The sequence below is a fragment of the Neovison vison genome, chromosome 1 (assembly GCF_020171115.1).
Source record: "Neovison vison isolate M4711 chromosome 1, ASM_NN_V1, whole genome shotgun sequence".
NCBI lineage: Eukaryota > Metazoa > Chordata > Mammalia > Carnivora > Mustelidae > Neogale > Neogale vison.
The window spans coordinates 301,411,158-301,430,530 of NC_058091.1; the positions used below are offsets into that span (position 1 = coordinate 301,411,158).

At 34.7% G+C, this 19,373-nt stretch overlaps 1 protein-coding gene across 4 annotated transcripts in view; it reads left to right on the top strand.

The window, feature by feature from the left end:
- Positions 1-1,264: 1,264 nt before the first annotated feature.
- CDH18 (cadherin 18) overlaps positions 1,265-19,373 on the top strand; it is a 339,165-nt gene continuing 321,056 nt past the window's right edge. For all 4 annotated transcript variants that reach the window (XM_044233538.1, XM_044233545.1, XM_044233550.1 and 1 more), the window contains exon 1: positions 1,265-1,737. In XM_044233538.1, coding sequence (XP_044089473.1) covers positions 1,510-1,737 — 228 coding nt within the window. In that variant the 5' untranslated portion in view covers positions 1,265-1,509. The remainder of the gene's footprint in view (positions 1,738-19,373) is intronic.

Sequence of the window (19,373 nt, forward strand, 5' to 3'; positions counted from 1 at the left end):
CAGAAATGGTTCTAAAGCTTTGCTTTATTGTCAATTATACTAAAATCTAAGCGCAATTCCTCAATATTTCTTATTTAAAAATCAGAGCATCTCCTCCTGCTCTTTTTGCCACCATTCTTTAGTTCCTTTTACTTTTCTTTACATAGCCGTTACAATTACTTGAATGTCATCTTCAGTCTTGAAATCTGTTCTGCCTGTATGTGAAGACCACACCTCACAGGCCTCTCAAAGTCCAGTCAAGTGATAATTCAGCCTATTGATGCTCTCATATTAGCTGTGCCAATCTGATCCCCATATACGGAGTTATTTTAAATTGCATACATTTCTTTTCAGTCATCTTTTCTGCTGTGTTTTATTTTCTTCTATTGTATGTACTAAGAAATTCAAGTACCTGCTTCCTTGATCTGTGACAATTTTTCAATGCTAAAGAATTTTGAGTATTTTGTTGATGTACAGTGAGTCACATGTAGTATGTAATCCAAGCGTAGCATGTGTTGTGAATTTGTATCACATTGAACAAAAAACAAAACAAAACAAAATAAACACAAAAGCAAATAAAATTTACAGTTACTATGGAGTGCCTAATAGATCACATATTATCAGAGATCATATTACACATGTTCAAATACTCATGGTCAGTTTTTGAGCATATGTTTCTGCATTCCCTAGAGCTACATTTCTGTTATTTCAAAAGATTTTATATACACACGTATATAAATACACAATATGCATATATATGTATGTATGAGAAAATATCCAAATACATAAATTGTTTTGAAATACAAATATAGGGGCGCCTGGGTGGCTCAGTGGGTTAAAGCCTCTGCCTATGGCTCAGGTCATGATCCCAGGGTCCTGGGATCGAGCCCCGCATCGGGCTCTCTGCTCAGCAGGGTGCCTTCTTCCCTTCCCCTCTCTCTGTCTGCCTCTCTGCCTACTTGTGATCTCTGTCAAATAAATAAATGAAGTCTTTAAAAAAATACAAATATATACATATATAGATATAAATAGTAACATATATATTTATATAAATTTGTTTTTAAATATTGAAAACAGCACAGATAAGGAGGTCCTTATAAAAATGTTTGCAGTATGTAGGCTTATGCATGACTACATGTTTTCATGTATTTCCAAAAGAATTTGTATAGATTCTTATCAGCCTCATACTATAAAATATTATAATTTGCATTCCGAATGAATACTTAAAGTGACCATGTTTTTTAATATATATAATTTTCTCTCTTTCCATTAGGTAGAAAATGATTGTCCGTGTTCACTTACTGTGAAGATTTGAAATCAGACGACTACAGCTTTGATTCTCCCAAGTGTTTCAGGATGTAAATATAGTCTGACCTTTCCCTGATGGGCAGTTAAATCATGGACACGCTAAACAATTTACTTTGGACTGTCCTTTCAAAAGATGCTCTGGCTTCTCTCTTGAATGCGCACTAAGCATTTGTAACTGACAAGGAAAAGAAAGGAGACTGTGAACAGGAAAGCTATCTTACAATGAAAATTACGAGCACATCTTGCATCTGTCCAGTCCTAGTGTGTCTCTGTTTTGTGCAGAGGTGTTATGGAACTGCTCACCACAGCTCCATCAAGGTGACCAGAAACCAGACCAAACATATTGAAGGAGAAACCGAAGTCCACCACCGTCCCAAAAGGGGATGGGTTTGGAATCAGTTCTTTGTTTTAGAAGAACATATGGGACCAGATCCTCAGTATGTTGGAAAAGTAAGTTTTTCTTATTCTTTTTCCTATTCTAAGAAATTATGGGATAAGACGAGAGTGGTGTTGGGTTGGTTTTGGAAAAGACATGGAAAGTAGAATGAAATATACTTTGGAATACTATTTCTTATGCTAAATGATTTAAAATAATGACTGTAAAAAAAAACAAAACTTTAGCAGTCATGTCACCTCTCCCTAAATATTCGTTCATCCATGCTGGACTGGATCCTCACTGGCATATTACTCTCTACATTCTTTTGCATAAAATGGAAATATTTAATTGAACACACAATTGGGCAATTTTGCCTTTATTACTATGAAGGTATATTGGAATTCACAAAGTCATTTATTGGCACATTGATATTTACAGTTTTTAATCTATTGCTAATGCACATGAAGCAAAAAGAACACACTTTTTCATGACATCTGATTTATTTTTATTAATTGTTACAGAAATTGTGTTTGAATTTAAGTCATCTTTTAAAAGCACATGGGCAGGGCGCCTGGGTGGCTCAGTGGGTTAAGCCGCTGCCTTCGGCTCAGGTCATGATCTCAGGGTCCTGGGATCGAGTCCCGCATCGGGCTCTCTGCTCAGCAGGGAGCCTGCTTCCTCCTCTCTCTCTCTGCCTGCTTGTGATCTCTCTCTGTCAAATAAATAAATTAAAAAAAAAAAAAGCACATGGGCATTTTTTTCCATTCCCCAAATTAATTTCCACTCAAATGCTGATATATTTTAAATACACATTCAATATACACAACAGGTACAGATTTTCTTAACATTCCAAAAGAATGGAATTGATAAAATAATCAGTAACTTCAGACCACCTTCCCTTTCTCTTGAAAATACAAGACAATTTAATCGCTTATCAAACCCATTAGGAAATTGTGCGCTCAGTAATAGGGGACAGCTTAACCATGTGTCATGTAGGCTCCAGGGTAGAGAATAGCATGGGAGGTATAGAGACCTTCTGATGAATTATGGATCGTGGGAGACAACCACTTAGATTAGTTCAGTACCTCTGGGAGAAACAGTAAGCACAGCAGTAGAATTTCCATGACTGCAGGCTCAGTGAATTCCATCTCCCTGCTTGACTATTTATTTTCACTTTAGTACTGTTGGTAGTTAAAAAAAAAGTTCTCCATCCAAGCCATGGTGTTTCCCTCACGTGCAGGCAGTTCAGGATCACGAGCCATCTGCTTTACCCCTCATCCAACAGGGGGGCACTGGGTGGCAGCTGTATTTTCCATAGCCAGCAGGAGCTTCAGAGTCAGAATGTGGTACATAAAAAAAAGATCTGAAACCATTCAATCATTTTCTTATATGCATATTAAAATGAGACAAAACAACTCATCTTTATCATTTTCTTTTTTTTTTCCTGCAAAGTATTCCACAAAGTAAATGAAAACAAATGTGCTGAAATAAAAATGTAATATATGGAATTACTTGAAAGTTTTTTGCTTGTGAACTTCAAAATACTTTTCTGTAATAATTTATTATCCTTTGAAAGGAGGAAAATAAGAAAAAAATATTTCCTCCCATTAGGGGTATACCCAAAGGAAAACATATTTTACTATACATATATACATATACATATATATATTGTTATGTATATTTCTTGTCAGTTCAATCTAAGTGAAAAAATTTGATCAAAAAAGACAGATTAGACAACTTTCATTTCGTTTTGCATCATCCCATTTGGTAAATGATGAAGGTAGGTCAATTTCAAACATTCTTTCTGGGCTGGAGGGCTGATGAACATAGGGTTGAAAGCTTGTTACCCACCACGTGGGAGTGGAGGTCTATGAAGCTATTCATGTTTGTGAAGGTTCTGAAGAAACTGGTATCTGCTCTATTGTTTGTAGTAACAGTAGACAAATATAATGGTTATACCCAAGGATGTGGTTCTCTTACTCACTATCTGACCTTATCCACTCACTTGGTCTTTCTCCTCTATTCTAATCTTTTTTTTTATGAGAAATTCTAACTTGATTATATAGATTCTTTCCATTCCCCTCTTACTATATACATACATAAAAACATCACAGATTTTTAAAAGACTATAAAACTCAATCCATATTAGGATATAGTTTTATATAAGCTATCACAACTAAAATGTATGCCATCCACCAAGACCACCTATCATTGGAGTAGACTCACTGCCTTCATGAGATACCAATGATTTGTAAGTGAAAAGCTAGGTTTGAGTTATAGCTTCTCTGCTTATTATCTGTATTATAGAGGGAGGGTTCTTCAATTCTCTGTATTTCTGTGTCCTTAATGGTAAAACTGGGAAATATTGTTTGGTATTTCTGATACTAATTCAGCTATAAAGGTTAGTTTATGGCTTAGATCATGGGTCAGTTAGATTATAGTTTGTGTGCCAAATTCAGCCCGTGCACATTTTTGGTACTGCCTACATACTAAACAAGTTTTGGGTTGTGTGTTCTCATTTCTAAATTCTTGATTTTTTTAAAAAAAATAGTTTTTGTGACATATGGAAATTATATGAAATTCAAATTTCAGTTTCCATGACTAATGCGTTTTTTATAATACAGGCGCACTTATGCATATATGTATTGTATATGGCTATTTTCAAGCCACATTGGTAGGATGAAGAGGCGGCCAGAGAAAGCAAGGCACTCAAAGTCTGAAATATTTACTAATGGCATTTGCAGGAAATGTTTGTGAGCTCCTAGTTAGGATGCCTGCCTCACCTAGTATACTGTGGATTCTTTAGAAGCAAGTCCTGGGACTACTTCGTCTTAACACTTAGAGTATCTATCTCAGTGCCTGCTGTAATGATCAAACGCTAATCCAAGAAAAGTGCTCCCTGAGATATAAACTTCTGTAGTCATGTTAATGGTTGTGATAATTATTTGAAGTTATTGAAACCAATTCTCACTCATAATTGCTTTTATGGTGTAGAGAATTTTTGAAAATTTTGAAATTTTCAAATGGAGAGATTTTTGACTTCACCATTTTCACTGGGGTACAATTGCCTCATAGATATTTTAATGGATGTTTAAGTGTGGTGTTTTAATTTTTATTGTTGTTGTTTCATTCCTATTTCATGCAACTAGGTAATGAGTGCTCTTCTACACATATTTAACATATATTATGTCTGTGGTAGAAATTTCCAAAAGTGATATTCTGATTCAGATAAATAAATCTTTAATTTTGGTAGTATTACTAGATCCCCCTCCATAGGTAATGTAGTATTTTGCACTTCTCTTCCTGATGTAAAAGTGACTATTTTTTGACAGCAATGCCAATAATGGGATTGTAAAACTTGGAATTTTGCAAATATGATAGGTAAAAATAGCATCTTTGTGTATTTTTAATGTATATTTCTCCCATAATGAGTGAAATTCATATTTGAGAGATACAAATTTTTTTTTACTAACTGTCCATGTCCTTTGATATTAAATTCTTTTGTTAGACTCTTTAACTTATCAGTAATAGTTCTTTATATAGTAGGTATAATAATATCTTGCCAATGATATAAGTTATGAATAGTTTTTCAACAGTTGATATTTGTCTTTGGACTTCATTTATAATTTCTGCTTTATAAAAATTTATTATTTTAACATAGAAATTCCTATTATTTTTTTGTTCTTTGTTTTTTTTTTGTCCTAATGTTTTCTTTTTTGACATATAACTAACATACAGTGTTATATTAGTTTCAGTTGTAGAGTGTACTGATTCAGTGGTTCTCCACATTACTCAGTGCTCATCCTGACAAGAGAACTGTCAATACCCTTTATTTGACACATCCCCTTACCCACCTCTCCTCTGGTGGCTACCAGTCTGTTCTTTGTATTTGATTGTTCCGTGATCTCTTTTTTTGTTTGTTTTGTTTTTTAAATTCCATATACGAGTGAAATCGTTTGGTATTTGTCTTTCTCTGTTTTATTTATTTCACTTACGTTGTATCGTCTAGGTCCACCCAAGTTGTTGTGGATGGCAAGAGCTCATTCTTTTTTATGACTGAATCATATTCCTTCATATGTGTGTGTGGGTACACACACACACACACACACACTGCATCTTCCTTACCCATTTATCCATCAACCACTTGAAATGTTTCCATATCCTTGTTATTATAAATGATGCTGACTAAACATAAGGGTGCACATATCTCTTTGAATTAGTGTTTTGCTTTCTTTGGGTAATACCCACTAGTGCAATTACTGGATCATATGATAATTCTATTTTTTAATTTTTTTAGGAAACTCCATACTCTTTTCTACAGTGACAGTATCAGTTTACACCTCCACCAATAGGGCAAGAGGGTTCCTTTTTCTTCAAATCCTTGCCAAGGCTTGCCATTATTTTTCTTTTTGATTCCCGCCACTCTGACAGAGTTAAGGCAATATTTCATTTCACCTGTCAGAATGGCTAGGATCAGAAAGACAAGAAAGTCCTAGCATTCTTTGACTAAACCATATATTTTTAAAAGATTTTATTTATTTATTAATTTGAGATAGTGAGTGACAGAGCATGGGGGAGATGGGCAGATGGAGGGAGAGAAGCAGATTCCCAACTGAGCAAGAAGCCCAGCATGAGGCTCCATTCTAGAATGTCCGGATCATCATGGGAGCCAAAGGCAGACACTCAACTCACTGAGCCACCCAGGCTCTCCTTGACTGATCCATATTTGTATTTGACTTGGAATCTTTTGAAATGTGAGGCCATTGGTGTTCAGAATTAGTGACAGTAGATAAAAATAACATTCTTCAGGCCTTAATATATATCATTTATCACATATATTAGGATATATTGTTTATCAAATAAAAAATGGTGTGAAAGTGGGAATGCTTATGTTAGAGACCAGAAATTACAACTTAGAATACAGATGAATTTCTGTTTTTTAGCTACTTGCTTTTGGCTGTTTTCCTTGTCTCCTGTTTCCTAATAGATTGTACCCTAGATGTTCAGGTTGTCATTGCAAAGTGTATTGACTCTAACTAGTTCATGTTGCAAATATGTAAACATATGTATTGGTAGAATTTACCTAAAAATATACATTGCAAATAATGCAAAAAATACACATTGAAAATAATCCACAACTGCTGGCAATAGGTTTCATATATTTCCAGTGGTAACTCCTTGTGATTAGCTATCTGCTTTGCTCCGTAAATATGTATGATTTTCATTTGAATAATATAATAGAAGATTACTTCTTTAACTAGCCAGGCAGTCTTACATAAAAAATAAAGGAAACTGTTTTTCCAGAATATCTGTAAGGGGATATTTTTTACATTGCATTATTTGATAATTAAGGAGAGTGGAATAAAAATCGTAAATAATAAGTAAGACACTAAAAAAAGGAGCTTCTACTTCACAGTGCATTTTAGGCAAAGATATTTAGTCTATTCACAATTTTATGTTTAGGTGTAGGGCTCTGTTGACACTGAAGATATATTTAATAATAAAGGTTAATGAAAACTTAGAATTTTTCAGAACAGGCAAATGAATTTCCTACATTTACAGTGTATCTTCTCCGTTTGTAACTATTAGAAATTTTTCTAGATATAAAAAGCTATTGCTTACATCTATTAAGAGTTTAGTTACTGGGACGCCTGGGTGGCTCAGTTGGTTGGACGACTGCCTTCGGCTCAGGGCGTGATCCTGGAGTCCCAGGATCGAGTCCCACATCCGGCTCCCAGCTCCATGGGGAGTCGGCTTCGCTCTCTGACCTTCTCCTCGCTCATGCTCTCTCTCACTGTCTCTCTCTCTCAAATAAATAAATAAAATCTTTAAAAAAAAAAAAAAAGAGTTTAGTTACTAAAATATTACCACTCCCCCTCCCAAAATTGCATCCTATCCTGAATAGATGAGTATACACAATTATTCTCAAATTGTTTTAGTAAAAACAAAAAAACATAGAAGATAAGCAAGGAATTTTAGTAAAACAAGGGACCTAAGAAATCATCTTGCCAAATTTTTCAAGTAATAGGAAGTACCAATGCTCAGAACAGTTAAGCCACCTCTTCTTGCTCATGGGATTAGTTATGGCTCTGCCAAAGAAGGAACTGTAAGGTATCTAATTCTTTAATGGGGATCAATTTCTAGTAAACAGTGCATGAAATTCTTCTCTCATCATCACTATTACTGCCATTATTCTATATTATTTTCTTTCTGTAAAAGAGAACCTTCAAAACTCTTTTAATATGATGTGCATTAGTTTCTAATTAAATAAATGATTTTGAGGTTAAAAAGAGAATAAATCATGGAGAAAGGATAGGGAAGGTTTAAGCTTTCAGAAAAGAATGTATGATATCTTTAATGTCATTATGAGCTCTGAATTAAAAATTAAGTGTGCAGCAGGGAAAGGTCCCAATTGTCATCTAATATTGTCAAAATGATAATTTTATGAGCGTTTTATCATAACTTCTTTGAAATGGAAAACTTCATGTATCAAAACATGGCATTTGAATTTTGTACAGATGACAATGTGATGACATGATGTCGTGTGAAATTATGACACATGGTTCTATATGGAAATGGAACTTTTCAAATAATTATCACGGAGATTTAACTATTTAGATCCAGTACTATAAATTAGATGCATAAAAGAGGATTTTGATTTGGTATGCATTTCATTTAATTTGTAGAGATTTAGAATCTTTTTTTGAACAAATCAGATTTCATTAAGGTTAATTACATTTTTAGAGAATATGTGGCATTTTTGTATTTAAATATAACTTTAAAATGTTTAAGTTAATTAATGCATTTCCTAATGCTACACTGACAATTTTTTAAAGGTCATAATACATATGCCATGGCCATGACATTTATATTTATTCACATTGTGAACTTTATATTACTCTATAAACATATCCATCTGGGTGTGTGTTTGTGTGTGAGTGCGTGTATCAGCGGTGCTAACCCAGAGATGATACTCAACCCTGGGAGATTCGGCAATGTCTAGAAAAATTTTTGCCAGGGGGAAATTGTCTGTTATAGTTGGCATCATCAGTAGGGTTCATGGTGCTTAAAGGGCCCAGAAAATGTTTTAATGCATTTTCAAATCAGAATAAAATATAAAAATAAGTATTTTTCAGGCTGTATTATATTAGTCTGTATATCAATATAAATATAAACAGATTTTATCATTTTAATTGAAAATGGGACCCAAAAGGAAAATGGCCCATGGAAATTCTTATGTGACTCTGATTTGGGGTTCAGTGTACTTCTTTCTGAAATATAACTGTGTTCCATTTCTTTTTAATTCATATACTTGATTTTTAAATTTTAATTCCAGTGCAGTTAACAAACAGTGTCAGTTTCAAGTGTACGATATAGGGATTCAACAATTCCACACCTCACCCAGTGCTCAGCATGACAAATGAACTCTTTAATCCCTATCATCTACTTCACCCAACCGGCTATCCACCTCCTTCACCAAGAAGAGGTCACTTAATTCTTTTGAGCATCATGGTTTTCGATTGCTTGAAAAATTTATCAAGGTGATTTCTTACCTCCTTTATTTTACTGAAATTCCTTGCTTATTTTCTATGCGTTTGCTGCTCTTAATAAAGCAGTCATCAGTTTGTTCTCTCTAGTTAAGAGTCTGTTTCTTGGTTTGTCTCTAGCTCTCTTTATTTTCCTTTCATCCTTTGTTTTATTTCTTAAATTCCACACATGAATGAAATCATGTATTTATCTTTCTCTGACTCATTTATTTCACTTAGCATAGTATTCTCTAGCTCCATCCGTGTCTTTGCAAAAGGCAATATTTCATTCTTTTTTATGGCTAAGTAATATTCCATTGTATGTATGTAGATAAGATAGAGTTTTATATATCACTTCTTTATCCATTCATCAATCAAGGGACATGTGGGCTCCTTCTTTTATTTGGCTATTGTAAATAACACTGCTATAAACTCAGGATGTATGTATTCCTTCAAAATAGTGTTTTTGCATTCTTTGGGTAAATACTCAGTAGTGTGATTACAAGATCATAGGGTAGCTCTGTTTTTAACTTTGAGACACCTTCATGTTGTTTTCCACAGTGGCTGCACCACTTTGCATTGGTACCAACAGTACAAGAAGGTTCCTTTTTCTCCACATCCTTGCAAACACTTGTCATTTCTTATGTTTTCTATATTAGCCATTCTGATAGGTATAAGGTGATATCTTACAGTTTTGATTTGCATTTCTCTGATAGTGAGAATGTTGATCATTTTTTTCCTGTGCTGTTGGCCATCTGTATTTTCTTCTTTGGAGCTATGTCTGTTAATGTCTTCTGCCAATTTTTAATTGGATTGTTTTTAGGATGTTTAGTTGTGTTTATTTGTGTAAGTTGTTTATATATTTTGGATACCAACCCTTTATTGGATATGTCATTTGCAAATATCTTCTTCCATTCAGTGGGTTGCCTTTTAGTTTTGTTTTCTTTGGTGTGCAGAAGCTTTGCATTTTGATGTAGTCTAAATAGTTTATTTTTGCTTTTACTTCCCTTGCCTGAAAAGACATATCAGGAAAAATTTTCTTATCAGGGTACCTGGGTGCCTCAGTCAGCTAAGCATCTCATTCTTGATTTCAGCTCAGGTTATGATTTCAGGGTCATCATATCAAGCCACGTTGGGCTCTGTGCTGGACGTGAAGCCTGCTTAAGATTCTCTCTTTCCCGGGGTGCCTGAGTGGCTCAGTGGGTTAAGCCTCTGCCTTCAGCTCAGGTCATGGTCTCTGGGTCCTGAGATCGAGCCCCTCATCAGGCTCTCTGCTCAGCAGGGAGCCTGTTTCCCTCTCTGTCTCTGCCTGCCTCTCTGCCTACTTGTGATCTATCTCTCTCTCTGTCAAATAAATAAATGCAATCTTAAGAAAAAAAAAATGTCTCTCTCCCCCTCACTCCCACCTTCCACTCACTCTCTAAAGAAAAAAGAAAAAAAAAATGTTGCCCTGGCAAATTTCAGAGAAATTACTGCCTGGGCTCTCATCTAGGATTTTTTGGTTAACTGATATGCTTTATAAAGTTCAAATAAATACCTTTACAGTAATCCTAAACAATAAAGATAACTTAGGATATTTAAACCCTCTTTGCTTTCAACTTTTATATTTGTCAAATATCTTATTCCTCATTAGAAAGTACTTTCCAAATATTTCATGATTCAAATTATTTAAACGTTAGATTTTCCTTGAATTTATTCAGATTTACCAATATCTATGTTTTCCATCGCTTCTACCCTTCTTTCTTTTTGGTTTGATTTTTTTTATTGCTTATATGCAATCCTTTATTTAACTTCTATTTTGCCATTTTGCGTGTGAGTAGTAAAACCTTTTTTTTTTAAACTGTATCATTCGTGTGTGTGTGTGTGTGTATGGGATTCTATGATGAGTTTTTCCATTATTGTTTTATTAAAGATATATTATATGGTGAATTCAATTTTTGATGGGAAATCTGTTGTGATTTCATTTTTTAATATCCTCTTTTGCTTAGGTTGATTTCAGGATTATTGTTGTTTTCTTTATGGCCTGTAGATGTACTAAGTATCTAAGCTTTTATTATTTTCCTTTATCAGACATTTAATTTCTTTCAGTCTGTATATTAAGTAAATAGGGTTGCCATTACACAGTACTATAAACCTAGTGGTTTAAACAACAAGAAGTTATTGTCTCACCATCCTAGAGGCTAGAAGTCTGAAATCAAGATGTTGGCAGAGTTGATTCCTCTTGGGGTTTCCAAGGGAAGACTTTTTTGATGGCATTCTCCTTAGCTTGTAGATAGCTATCTTTATGTTTACATGGTATTCTTCATGTATCTGCATCTCTGTGTCCAAATCTCCCCTTTTCATAAGAACATCAGTCAGATTAGAGTCCACTTAACGACCTCACTTTTACTTAATTAGCTCTGTAAAGAGCTATTTCTAAAAAAAGGTTAGAGGAGGTTAGACCTTTAACCTTTGAATTTTGCTGGTACAAAATTCAACCCATAGCAGTGTAGAATCAGTACCTATATAATTATTGAGATTTTTATATTTAATTATAAAATGTCAGTATATGTTGTTTCTTTGCAATTTTTAATTTCCTCAGTTATTTCATTCTGAAATTTCTGTTTGATATAATTTCTGTCAAATTTATTTCTAGTATATAAATCCTCTAAGTTGAATGTTTAGTATGTTCTTTGACTTACACGTGAATATTAATTTGATTATATTTTAAAATTTCTAATTGTATTTGGTTCCATTTTTCCTCTTTATGTAATGACCTGTTCTTTCATTTTTATTTCTGTTTCTTCTCTTAGGATTTTAATTATTGCAAACCACTAATTAACAATCTTGTTCAAATTTTCTAATCTGTGTTTGTGCTTGATGTGTTTTCATAATTCTTTTGTTTAGTCACTATCTGTTATGGAGATATGATCCCAGTATGCCTTTAAAAATTTTACAATTCATTTGTACTCAATAGTATACATAGTGGGAATAAGGATTTTGGTTGGCTTCCTCCAAAATATAGCTTGAGAAATATCAATGGAAAGCCACCTGGTATTAAGTTCTCTCTCCTTCCCTTTTCTCCTGGGAATTGTCTTTCATTGTTTTTAGCTCACTCATATAATTCTTCAGTGTTTAATTTCTATACATCATTTTGACCATTTATAGTAAGATACAAATCTTCTTTAGCTTTGTCTGGCATTTTATTGGTCATATCTTGCCTCTAGTTTTTCTTTATACAGAAACAATATTTGGATTAGATAATCTTCTTAGTATCTCTTCCGGATATAAATAATAGTATTAGTTTTACCATGCTTCAATATTTTCATGCAAAAGTAGAGATTAATCTAAATGTTTCCAAAATATCAAAGAGTAGAAATATACATTCCGAAAACCTTATCTCACTTCTTAACTAATTAAAGTCTGATTTAGTTCAACATGTATTTTTCCTAAGGAAATGAATAATTTTCGACATAGGTATTAGATTATTCTCAAGATACCTTTTTCAGTAGTTCATTGATTTTAATTCAATGAAATGATTTTGAACAATTGATTTTGAACACTGATTCAAGTTCAACTGATTTTGAACACTGCATTGCACTGGATCTCACATAATAAAAGTATTTAATTTGAACGTTGAGCCACAGGGTCTTCATCCAGGTTTTCATTTTTGTTTTGAAAATTCATAAAGAAGATACTAAGCATTCATTTTAAGAATTAGAATGAACGGTAATCAATTTCTTTCCTGTAGGATATTTATTTTTCCTATATATGATTTGTAACTGTATTCATAGAAATTAAAACTATATATGGTATGAGGTCATTTTCTACACTAAAAAATACTACAAAATATAAAACAAAACTAAACTATACTAACTTAATCATAGCCTTCGGTTTGCATTGTTCAGAACTATACTTTGATTACAGGTGAGCTTGTTTTAATAAACATTGAAGACTGCTTAAGATATATTCATTCATTCAAAATTTATTGAGTTCTTTCTTTGCTCTGGTCATTACCCTAGGTATTGATTATATGATTACAAACAAAGGAAATATATTAGAAGACATTGACATTAAACCGACTTTCACACAAAGACACATTTAATTAAGAACCATGATGAGGATTGTAGGAAAAAAATGTGCTCTCTGTAGTGTAAACCTTAGACTGGTGATAACAGAACTCTCTGAGGAAAGAATAGTCAGGCTGTTATCTAAAAGTGAATAGGAGCTAATTAGTCCACATTAGTGGTATGCTCATGACTCCTGGGAATGAAGACCAGTCCATGATGAAGGAGTAACACATGTAAAGATCCTGGCATGGAAGGGACTCTTTGGATTTGAGGTTCAAAGAAAGACCCAAGTACCTATAATTCATATTTAGAGAAATAGGGAGACATTGTTGACTTTTAAGAAGAAAATTACATGGCATCATTGTTTTTATTATTGGGCAATCACTTTGCTCTATGAACAACTGAATTGCAGGGAAGAAGCTCAGGAAAATCAAAAGTAGTTTAATTTCTGTAAAGGAGCTAATATAGAAACTGAAAGAAATAGAGTGTAGTTTGCTTACTTACATTTCCATAACGACTCAAGGGATAATGGATTCATGGACTGTATAATGCACTTTGGACTCAGGAGAAGACTTGAGACATATATATAAGTAACAGTGGTGGAAGTCACATCAGATAGGTAGCCTTGATTTTTCTACTATGTAATTGTTTAACCTTGGTAAGTCCGAATTTCCAAATGGAGTTTTATTATGCACATGAATAAGGCAGATGAAGGAAATGATTGCAGGGATTCTATTCACTTCAAAATTCACTGCTTCAGCATGAGCTCAATGGCTTTAAGAAACCACAGTATGCCACACTCTGTACTAGATGTGGAGGTTATGCTAATGAAATACCCAGTCCCGGTCATTAATGAAACTAATGAACAGGAGGCAAATTCAAGGACAAATGATCCCATCCCATCGCTAATGGTACAATAACAGTGTTAAGGACAAGGGTTGATAGTACAAGAGGAGATGTGACATACTTAAATAAATTCTCTTAAATTGGCTTGAACTAGTATTTTGCTATTTATAGAAAACGAGACAGAGTCTATTGGTTCAGAGAGCTACAATGGAATTTTAGGAGCAACATAACAAAGGTGCAGAAATAACATTCAAAAATGTGTAAGAACAGTAGCTGGAGCGCTGAGGAAATGTTGAGAAGACGGAGTGAGGTGAAGCTAGAGAGGATGATGGGTCCCAGATGACCTGACCCAGGAGGAGACGCAAAGGAGACTATCCAGAAGTGTTCATGAATGAATGGAAGGGTTTGCAAGTGGGAAGTGATAGGAGACATTTAGAATGAGTTTGGAGGCAGAAAAGATGCTTTACCAATGTCCAAATCTAAACTTAAATTTGATAATAACAATTTCAGAAGAAGAAATCAACCAAACAGTGTGTTAGGATGTAGAATTGATAAGATATCATCTTGACGAAGAGTGAGAAATGGAAGCAAAACCTTTTGAAGATGGTTGGCAAACTTAGCATATTGTGGTAGTAAAGAGTAAAAGAGGAGGATCCTGTCTGGTTGTGAAAGTGGTACAGTTAGGTTTGAACTGGGTGTGTCCAGGGTGCTTTGCGGGCCCACAGGTACACAGGCACAGAGTCAATGGATGTTGGATAAATGCAGAAATGGGAGACACTGGAGTTTAAGTGGTGGAAGGAATCATAGTAGATGAGGAAGGAGAATGTCTCAAGGAGGAGGAAGTGGACAATGAACTTTGATGCTTCAGTGAGGATAAAATAACACTGTATTATCTACTTAAAAGTTGTGTTAGGGGTAGATTTCATCTTAAGTGTTCTTACCACCACCACTACCACCACTGCTACTACTGAGGAGGGCAGGAGGAAACTTTTCATGGTGACTAGATTGTGGTGATGGTTTCACAGATGTATACTTATCTCCAGACTCATCAAGTTGTATATATTAAATATGTACATCTTTTTGTATGTGATTTATACCTCAAGGAAGTGATTTTAAAAACATAACCATGGGGACACATGGGTGGCTCAGTTGGTTAAGCATCTGACTCTTGATTTTGGCTTAGGCTCAGGTCCTGATCTCAGGGTCATGATATCAGGGTCCTGGGATTGAGCCCCATACTCAATGGGAAGTCTGCTCAAAGATTCTCTCTCTCTTCCCCTCCTCCTGCTCTTATTCTCTCAGTAATAAATAAATCTTAAAACAAAACAAAACAGAAAAACAGGAACTATGAAACATTTTTAAACGGAGAAAAAAATAACTGGATTTTTTTAAAAACTTTTTTTTAACAGATGAGGTTATTTTTTCCTTAATAGCATTAGCTGTGCCTAAGGGGCTGACCCGTACTGTAGAGTCTTGAGCAGTCATAGAGGAAGAAGGTTATATTTAAGGGGAATGTGTGGATTATTTAGTTACTTTACTTGTAGTACCTATTGCTGTCTTTCTGCCCTTTATCCGTTGCCCGCTAGCCATTAGTTGTCTAGAGCAGGTAAACATTTACATATTCCTCCGCCTGCTACTAATCCTGAACTCTTTGAATCTACCTTACTGATTGACACTATGTTTGTATTGGTCAGTAATTCCCTGCTGGTTGTTGAAGGAAACTCTGTGAAACTAGTTTAACAATGGGAAGTAATTTGCCAGTTTGCATATCTGAAGAACAGAACAGTCTTCAGGCACAGGCAGAATCAGAAATACAAATGATGTGATTAGGATTCTAACCAATTCCCTAAAGCTGCAAACTCATAAAATATGTGAAGTCCAAGACCCAAGATTTGCAAGCGACAGTTCAGTTTCTTTGCTCTGTTTTATAAAAAGGATTTCCTTGCTTGCAGCTAGATATAGAGAGATTTTAAGTGCCCAGATATTTTTCAATTCCACGTTTTAGGGTCTATCTTTTAAAACCTCCCCTTTCTAGGAACAAGTTTCTCTAGCAATCAGAGTCCTTTGGTTGAAAAAAATCTACACTGGTTAACAAATAGAAACAAAATAAGATATGAAAATATAAGATAAGATCAATTCATTTTATAGGAAAATATCCATCCTTTCCTTGAGCTTTATTGGCCCATTGTTCAAGCACCAGGCTGAACTAATGACTGTCAACCTCTGCCAAGTAACTTAAGTCTGCATTTCTGATTTAACCATTAAAAAGGTTGAATTGGGGGCACTTGGGAGGCAGAGTTGGTTGTATGCCTTCTGCTCAGGTCATTATTCTGGGCTCCTGGGATTGAACCCTGCATCAGCAGGGAGCCTGCTCATTCCTTTCCCTCTCTCTCTGCTGCTCCCCTGTTTGTGCTCTCTCTCTGTCAAATGAAAAAATAAACTCTTTTTAAAAATAAATAAATAAATAAGTAAAAAGGTTGAATTATCATGTGTTTCTACAAAAATGCTGTCCAGTAGAACTTTCTACAGTTTTGGTCGTGTTTTATATCTGTACTGTCCATTATGGTAGCTACTAGCCATATGTGGCTATCAGACATTTTATATGTGGCTAGGGTAGGGATACCTGGGTGGCTAAGTTGGTCAAGTAATAGACTCTTGATTATGGGTCAGGTCATGATCTCAGGGTCCTGGCATCAAGCCCAGGGTGGGGCTCTGCACTCAGTAGGGAGTTTGCTTCAGTATTCTCCCTGTCTCTTGGCCCCTTCTCCCACTTGTGTGTGCAAGCACTCTCTTCCTCTCTGTCAAATAAATAAATAAGTCTTACAAAGAAATAAATGTGGCTAGTGCAATTAGGGGACTGAATGTTTACATTTTATTAATTTAAATTTAAATAGCTACTGGTAGCTACTGGCTACAATATTGAAGAGTGCAGGTTTAGACTACCCAGAAAGGAAACCTAACCTCATACTCAAATAATATACACACAAAAGTATGAGTCTATGAAAGCCACATAAAATTACAGCCATAGAGAATGAAATTAAAAACAATGGATTTAATAGCCTGACTCCAATGCATAAAAAAGTTCTGAAGACTGGAAAGGTCAAACCTGATTTTCTTTTTCTTGATTTCAAGTAGCATACGTTGTTACCGTTCAATTGATTTGTTTGTGTGTGGTTGCAGTGGGGCTTGCTTGATTTAGAAAATCACCTTCTTGACTGCAGCAAAATCTTACTCTGAGTAATTTAAAGATAAAAGTAACTTTCCAAATGAGTATTGGATAAATCACTAGAATTGGCAGGAAGGCTCGTGAGTCAGTGTTGAAGTAAAGCAGGAACCAAGGGAGGCTGAGTGGTTGTAAATGCAGCCAAGCTGATTCCCAGAAACAACTAAGTCAGAACGTTGCCACTGATGATATTTCTACCTCTAGATTTGCATTGCTATTGTCTCTGTGTTCTTTTTTTTTTAAGATTTTATTTACTTTTAATATTTTATTTACTTATTTTAGAGAGAGCAGGAGAGAGGGAGATAGCACGAACAAGGGTGAGGGACATAGGGAGAAGCAGTCCCCCCAAGGAGCAGGGAGCCGGATGCAGGACTCCAGCCCAGGACCATGGAATCATGACGTGAGCCCAGGGCAGATGCTTAACCAGCTGACTGCACCTAGGTGCCCTGTCTCTGTCTTCTTGATAACACAATCACAGATAACATCTGATCTGCCCTTTGGTCTTTTTGTCACTTGGTGACGTTTTAAAGCTCTAGATAAGAGCATGTGTTAGCCCAGTCTAAGTCATGTGCCGGTAGTCTGGCTGCACCAAGTAGAGAGATACAGTCTGGCTCCTGTTGTTTCCATAACTGAAATGGGATTCTCTCTTCCATCAAAAATCTCACAATGGAAAAAAAAAAAAAAATCTCACAATGGGGTGTCGATTCTTCAAAAATAAGCAGGGGGTCCAAAAAATACACAGTTGCATATAGTTTAATATAATTCCCAACTGTATAGAAAAATTTAATGTATTTGACCTGTTTTACTTCATTATTTTATGCATTGTGTCTTCAAGATAAATATAATTCACCTTATTAAAAAAAAACTCAGAATAGAGTTCACTATCCTTTTTCTGAACTCATTTTGAGGATGTCCACTGACTTTTTTGAAGAAAGGGATTTTATTTCATTATATATATGCCTCTATACATGCTCAGCGTAATGATTCATAAACTTGTTCTGGAACATCTTGTCTGCTTGGTAATTGCTTGTTCAGTTCATTAGCTGCTTCGCATGCATGGGTTCTTTGTGTTGTTATATCAAAGTTATGGAAAGTATTAAACACATCTGTAGTATTCAAGGTAATATAAACTACTTTTAATTAAAATAAGGAGACTCTAAGCAGAAAGGAAATGCAGTAAGAGAGACCTATACATATTTTACTTGGAATTACTCTCCTTTCTTTTATATGACTTATGTTATGAGTTTATGCTCTTTTTTTCCCCTTCCTTCTAGCATTGCCATTATTAGTCTTGTTCTTTGAACCCTGTTACTACTGTTCCATTGAATTAAATTGACCATGAGGGGGTTTCAGATTTATCACTATTTTTTATAAATATTGAGATGAAGAACAGTAAAATAATGTTTAATCACGTATCAATTATCTACCAAGCAACACTAAGTAAATATTTATGTTTCTGGGGCGAGGAGTGCCAATGTGCAGCTATGGGAAACTAAAGACTCTTTCTGAAGAGCTGTTAATTGGCATCTAAGTAATTTCTATTCCATGCTTTGCAGCTGCATTCTCCTCGGTGTCTGTAAGAAATGTTAAAAATAATAAAAAGATAAGTATATGCTGTATTTAAACCATGTATTCAAAACAAAGCTTTGATCTGGTATATATTACTAGGCACAAATAGCAGTAAGGTACATAACTGTAATTTTCAACTTTGTCTGGATATTCAGATCAGGTGGACATTTTTAAAAATCTTCAAGCCTAGACTGCACATCAGGTTAATTAAGTCAGGGAGTCTGAGAAATAGAACCTGATATCAGTATATTTTAAAGTTACCAAAATGGTCCTAAATTTTATATCATTCAGAACTGCTGGTTTGTAGGCTCAGTTTGCTAATGATACCCAAGGATACCTTGAACAAAATGACAAGAATCTTTAATGGTGTTGGAAATTGTCACTTTGATTTACTAACTGACATCTGTAAAATGATGGTTATTGTAATGTAGTATATACGTGTTCCGTGTCTTAAATAGTATTGAATAATGCTAGAACATCTATATGAAATTATTTTT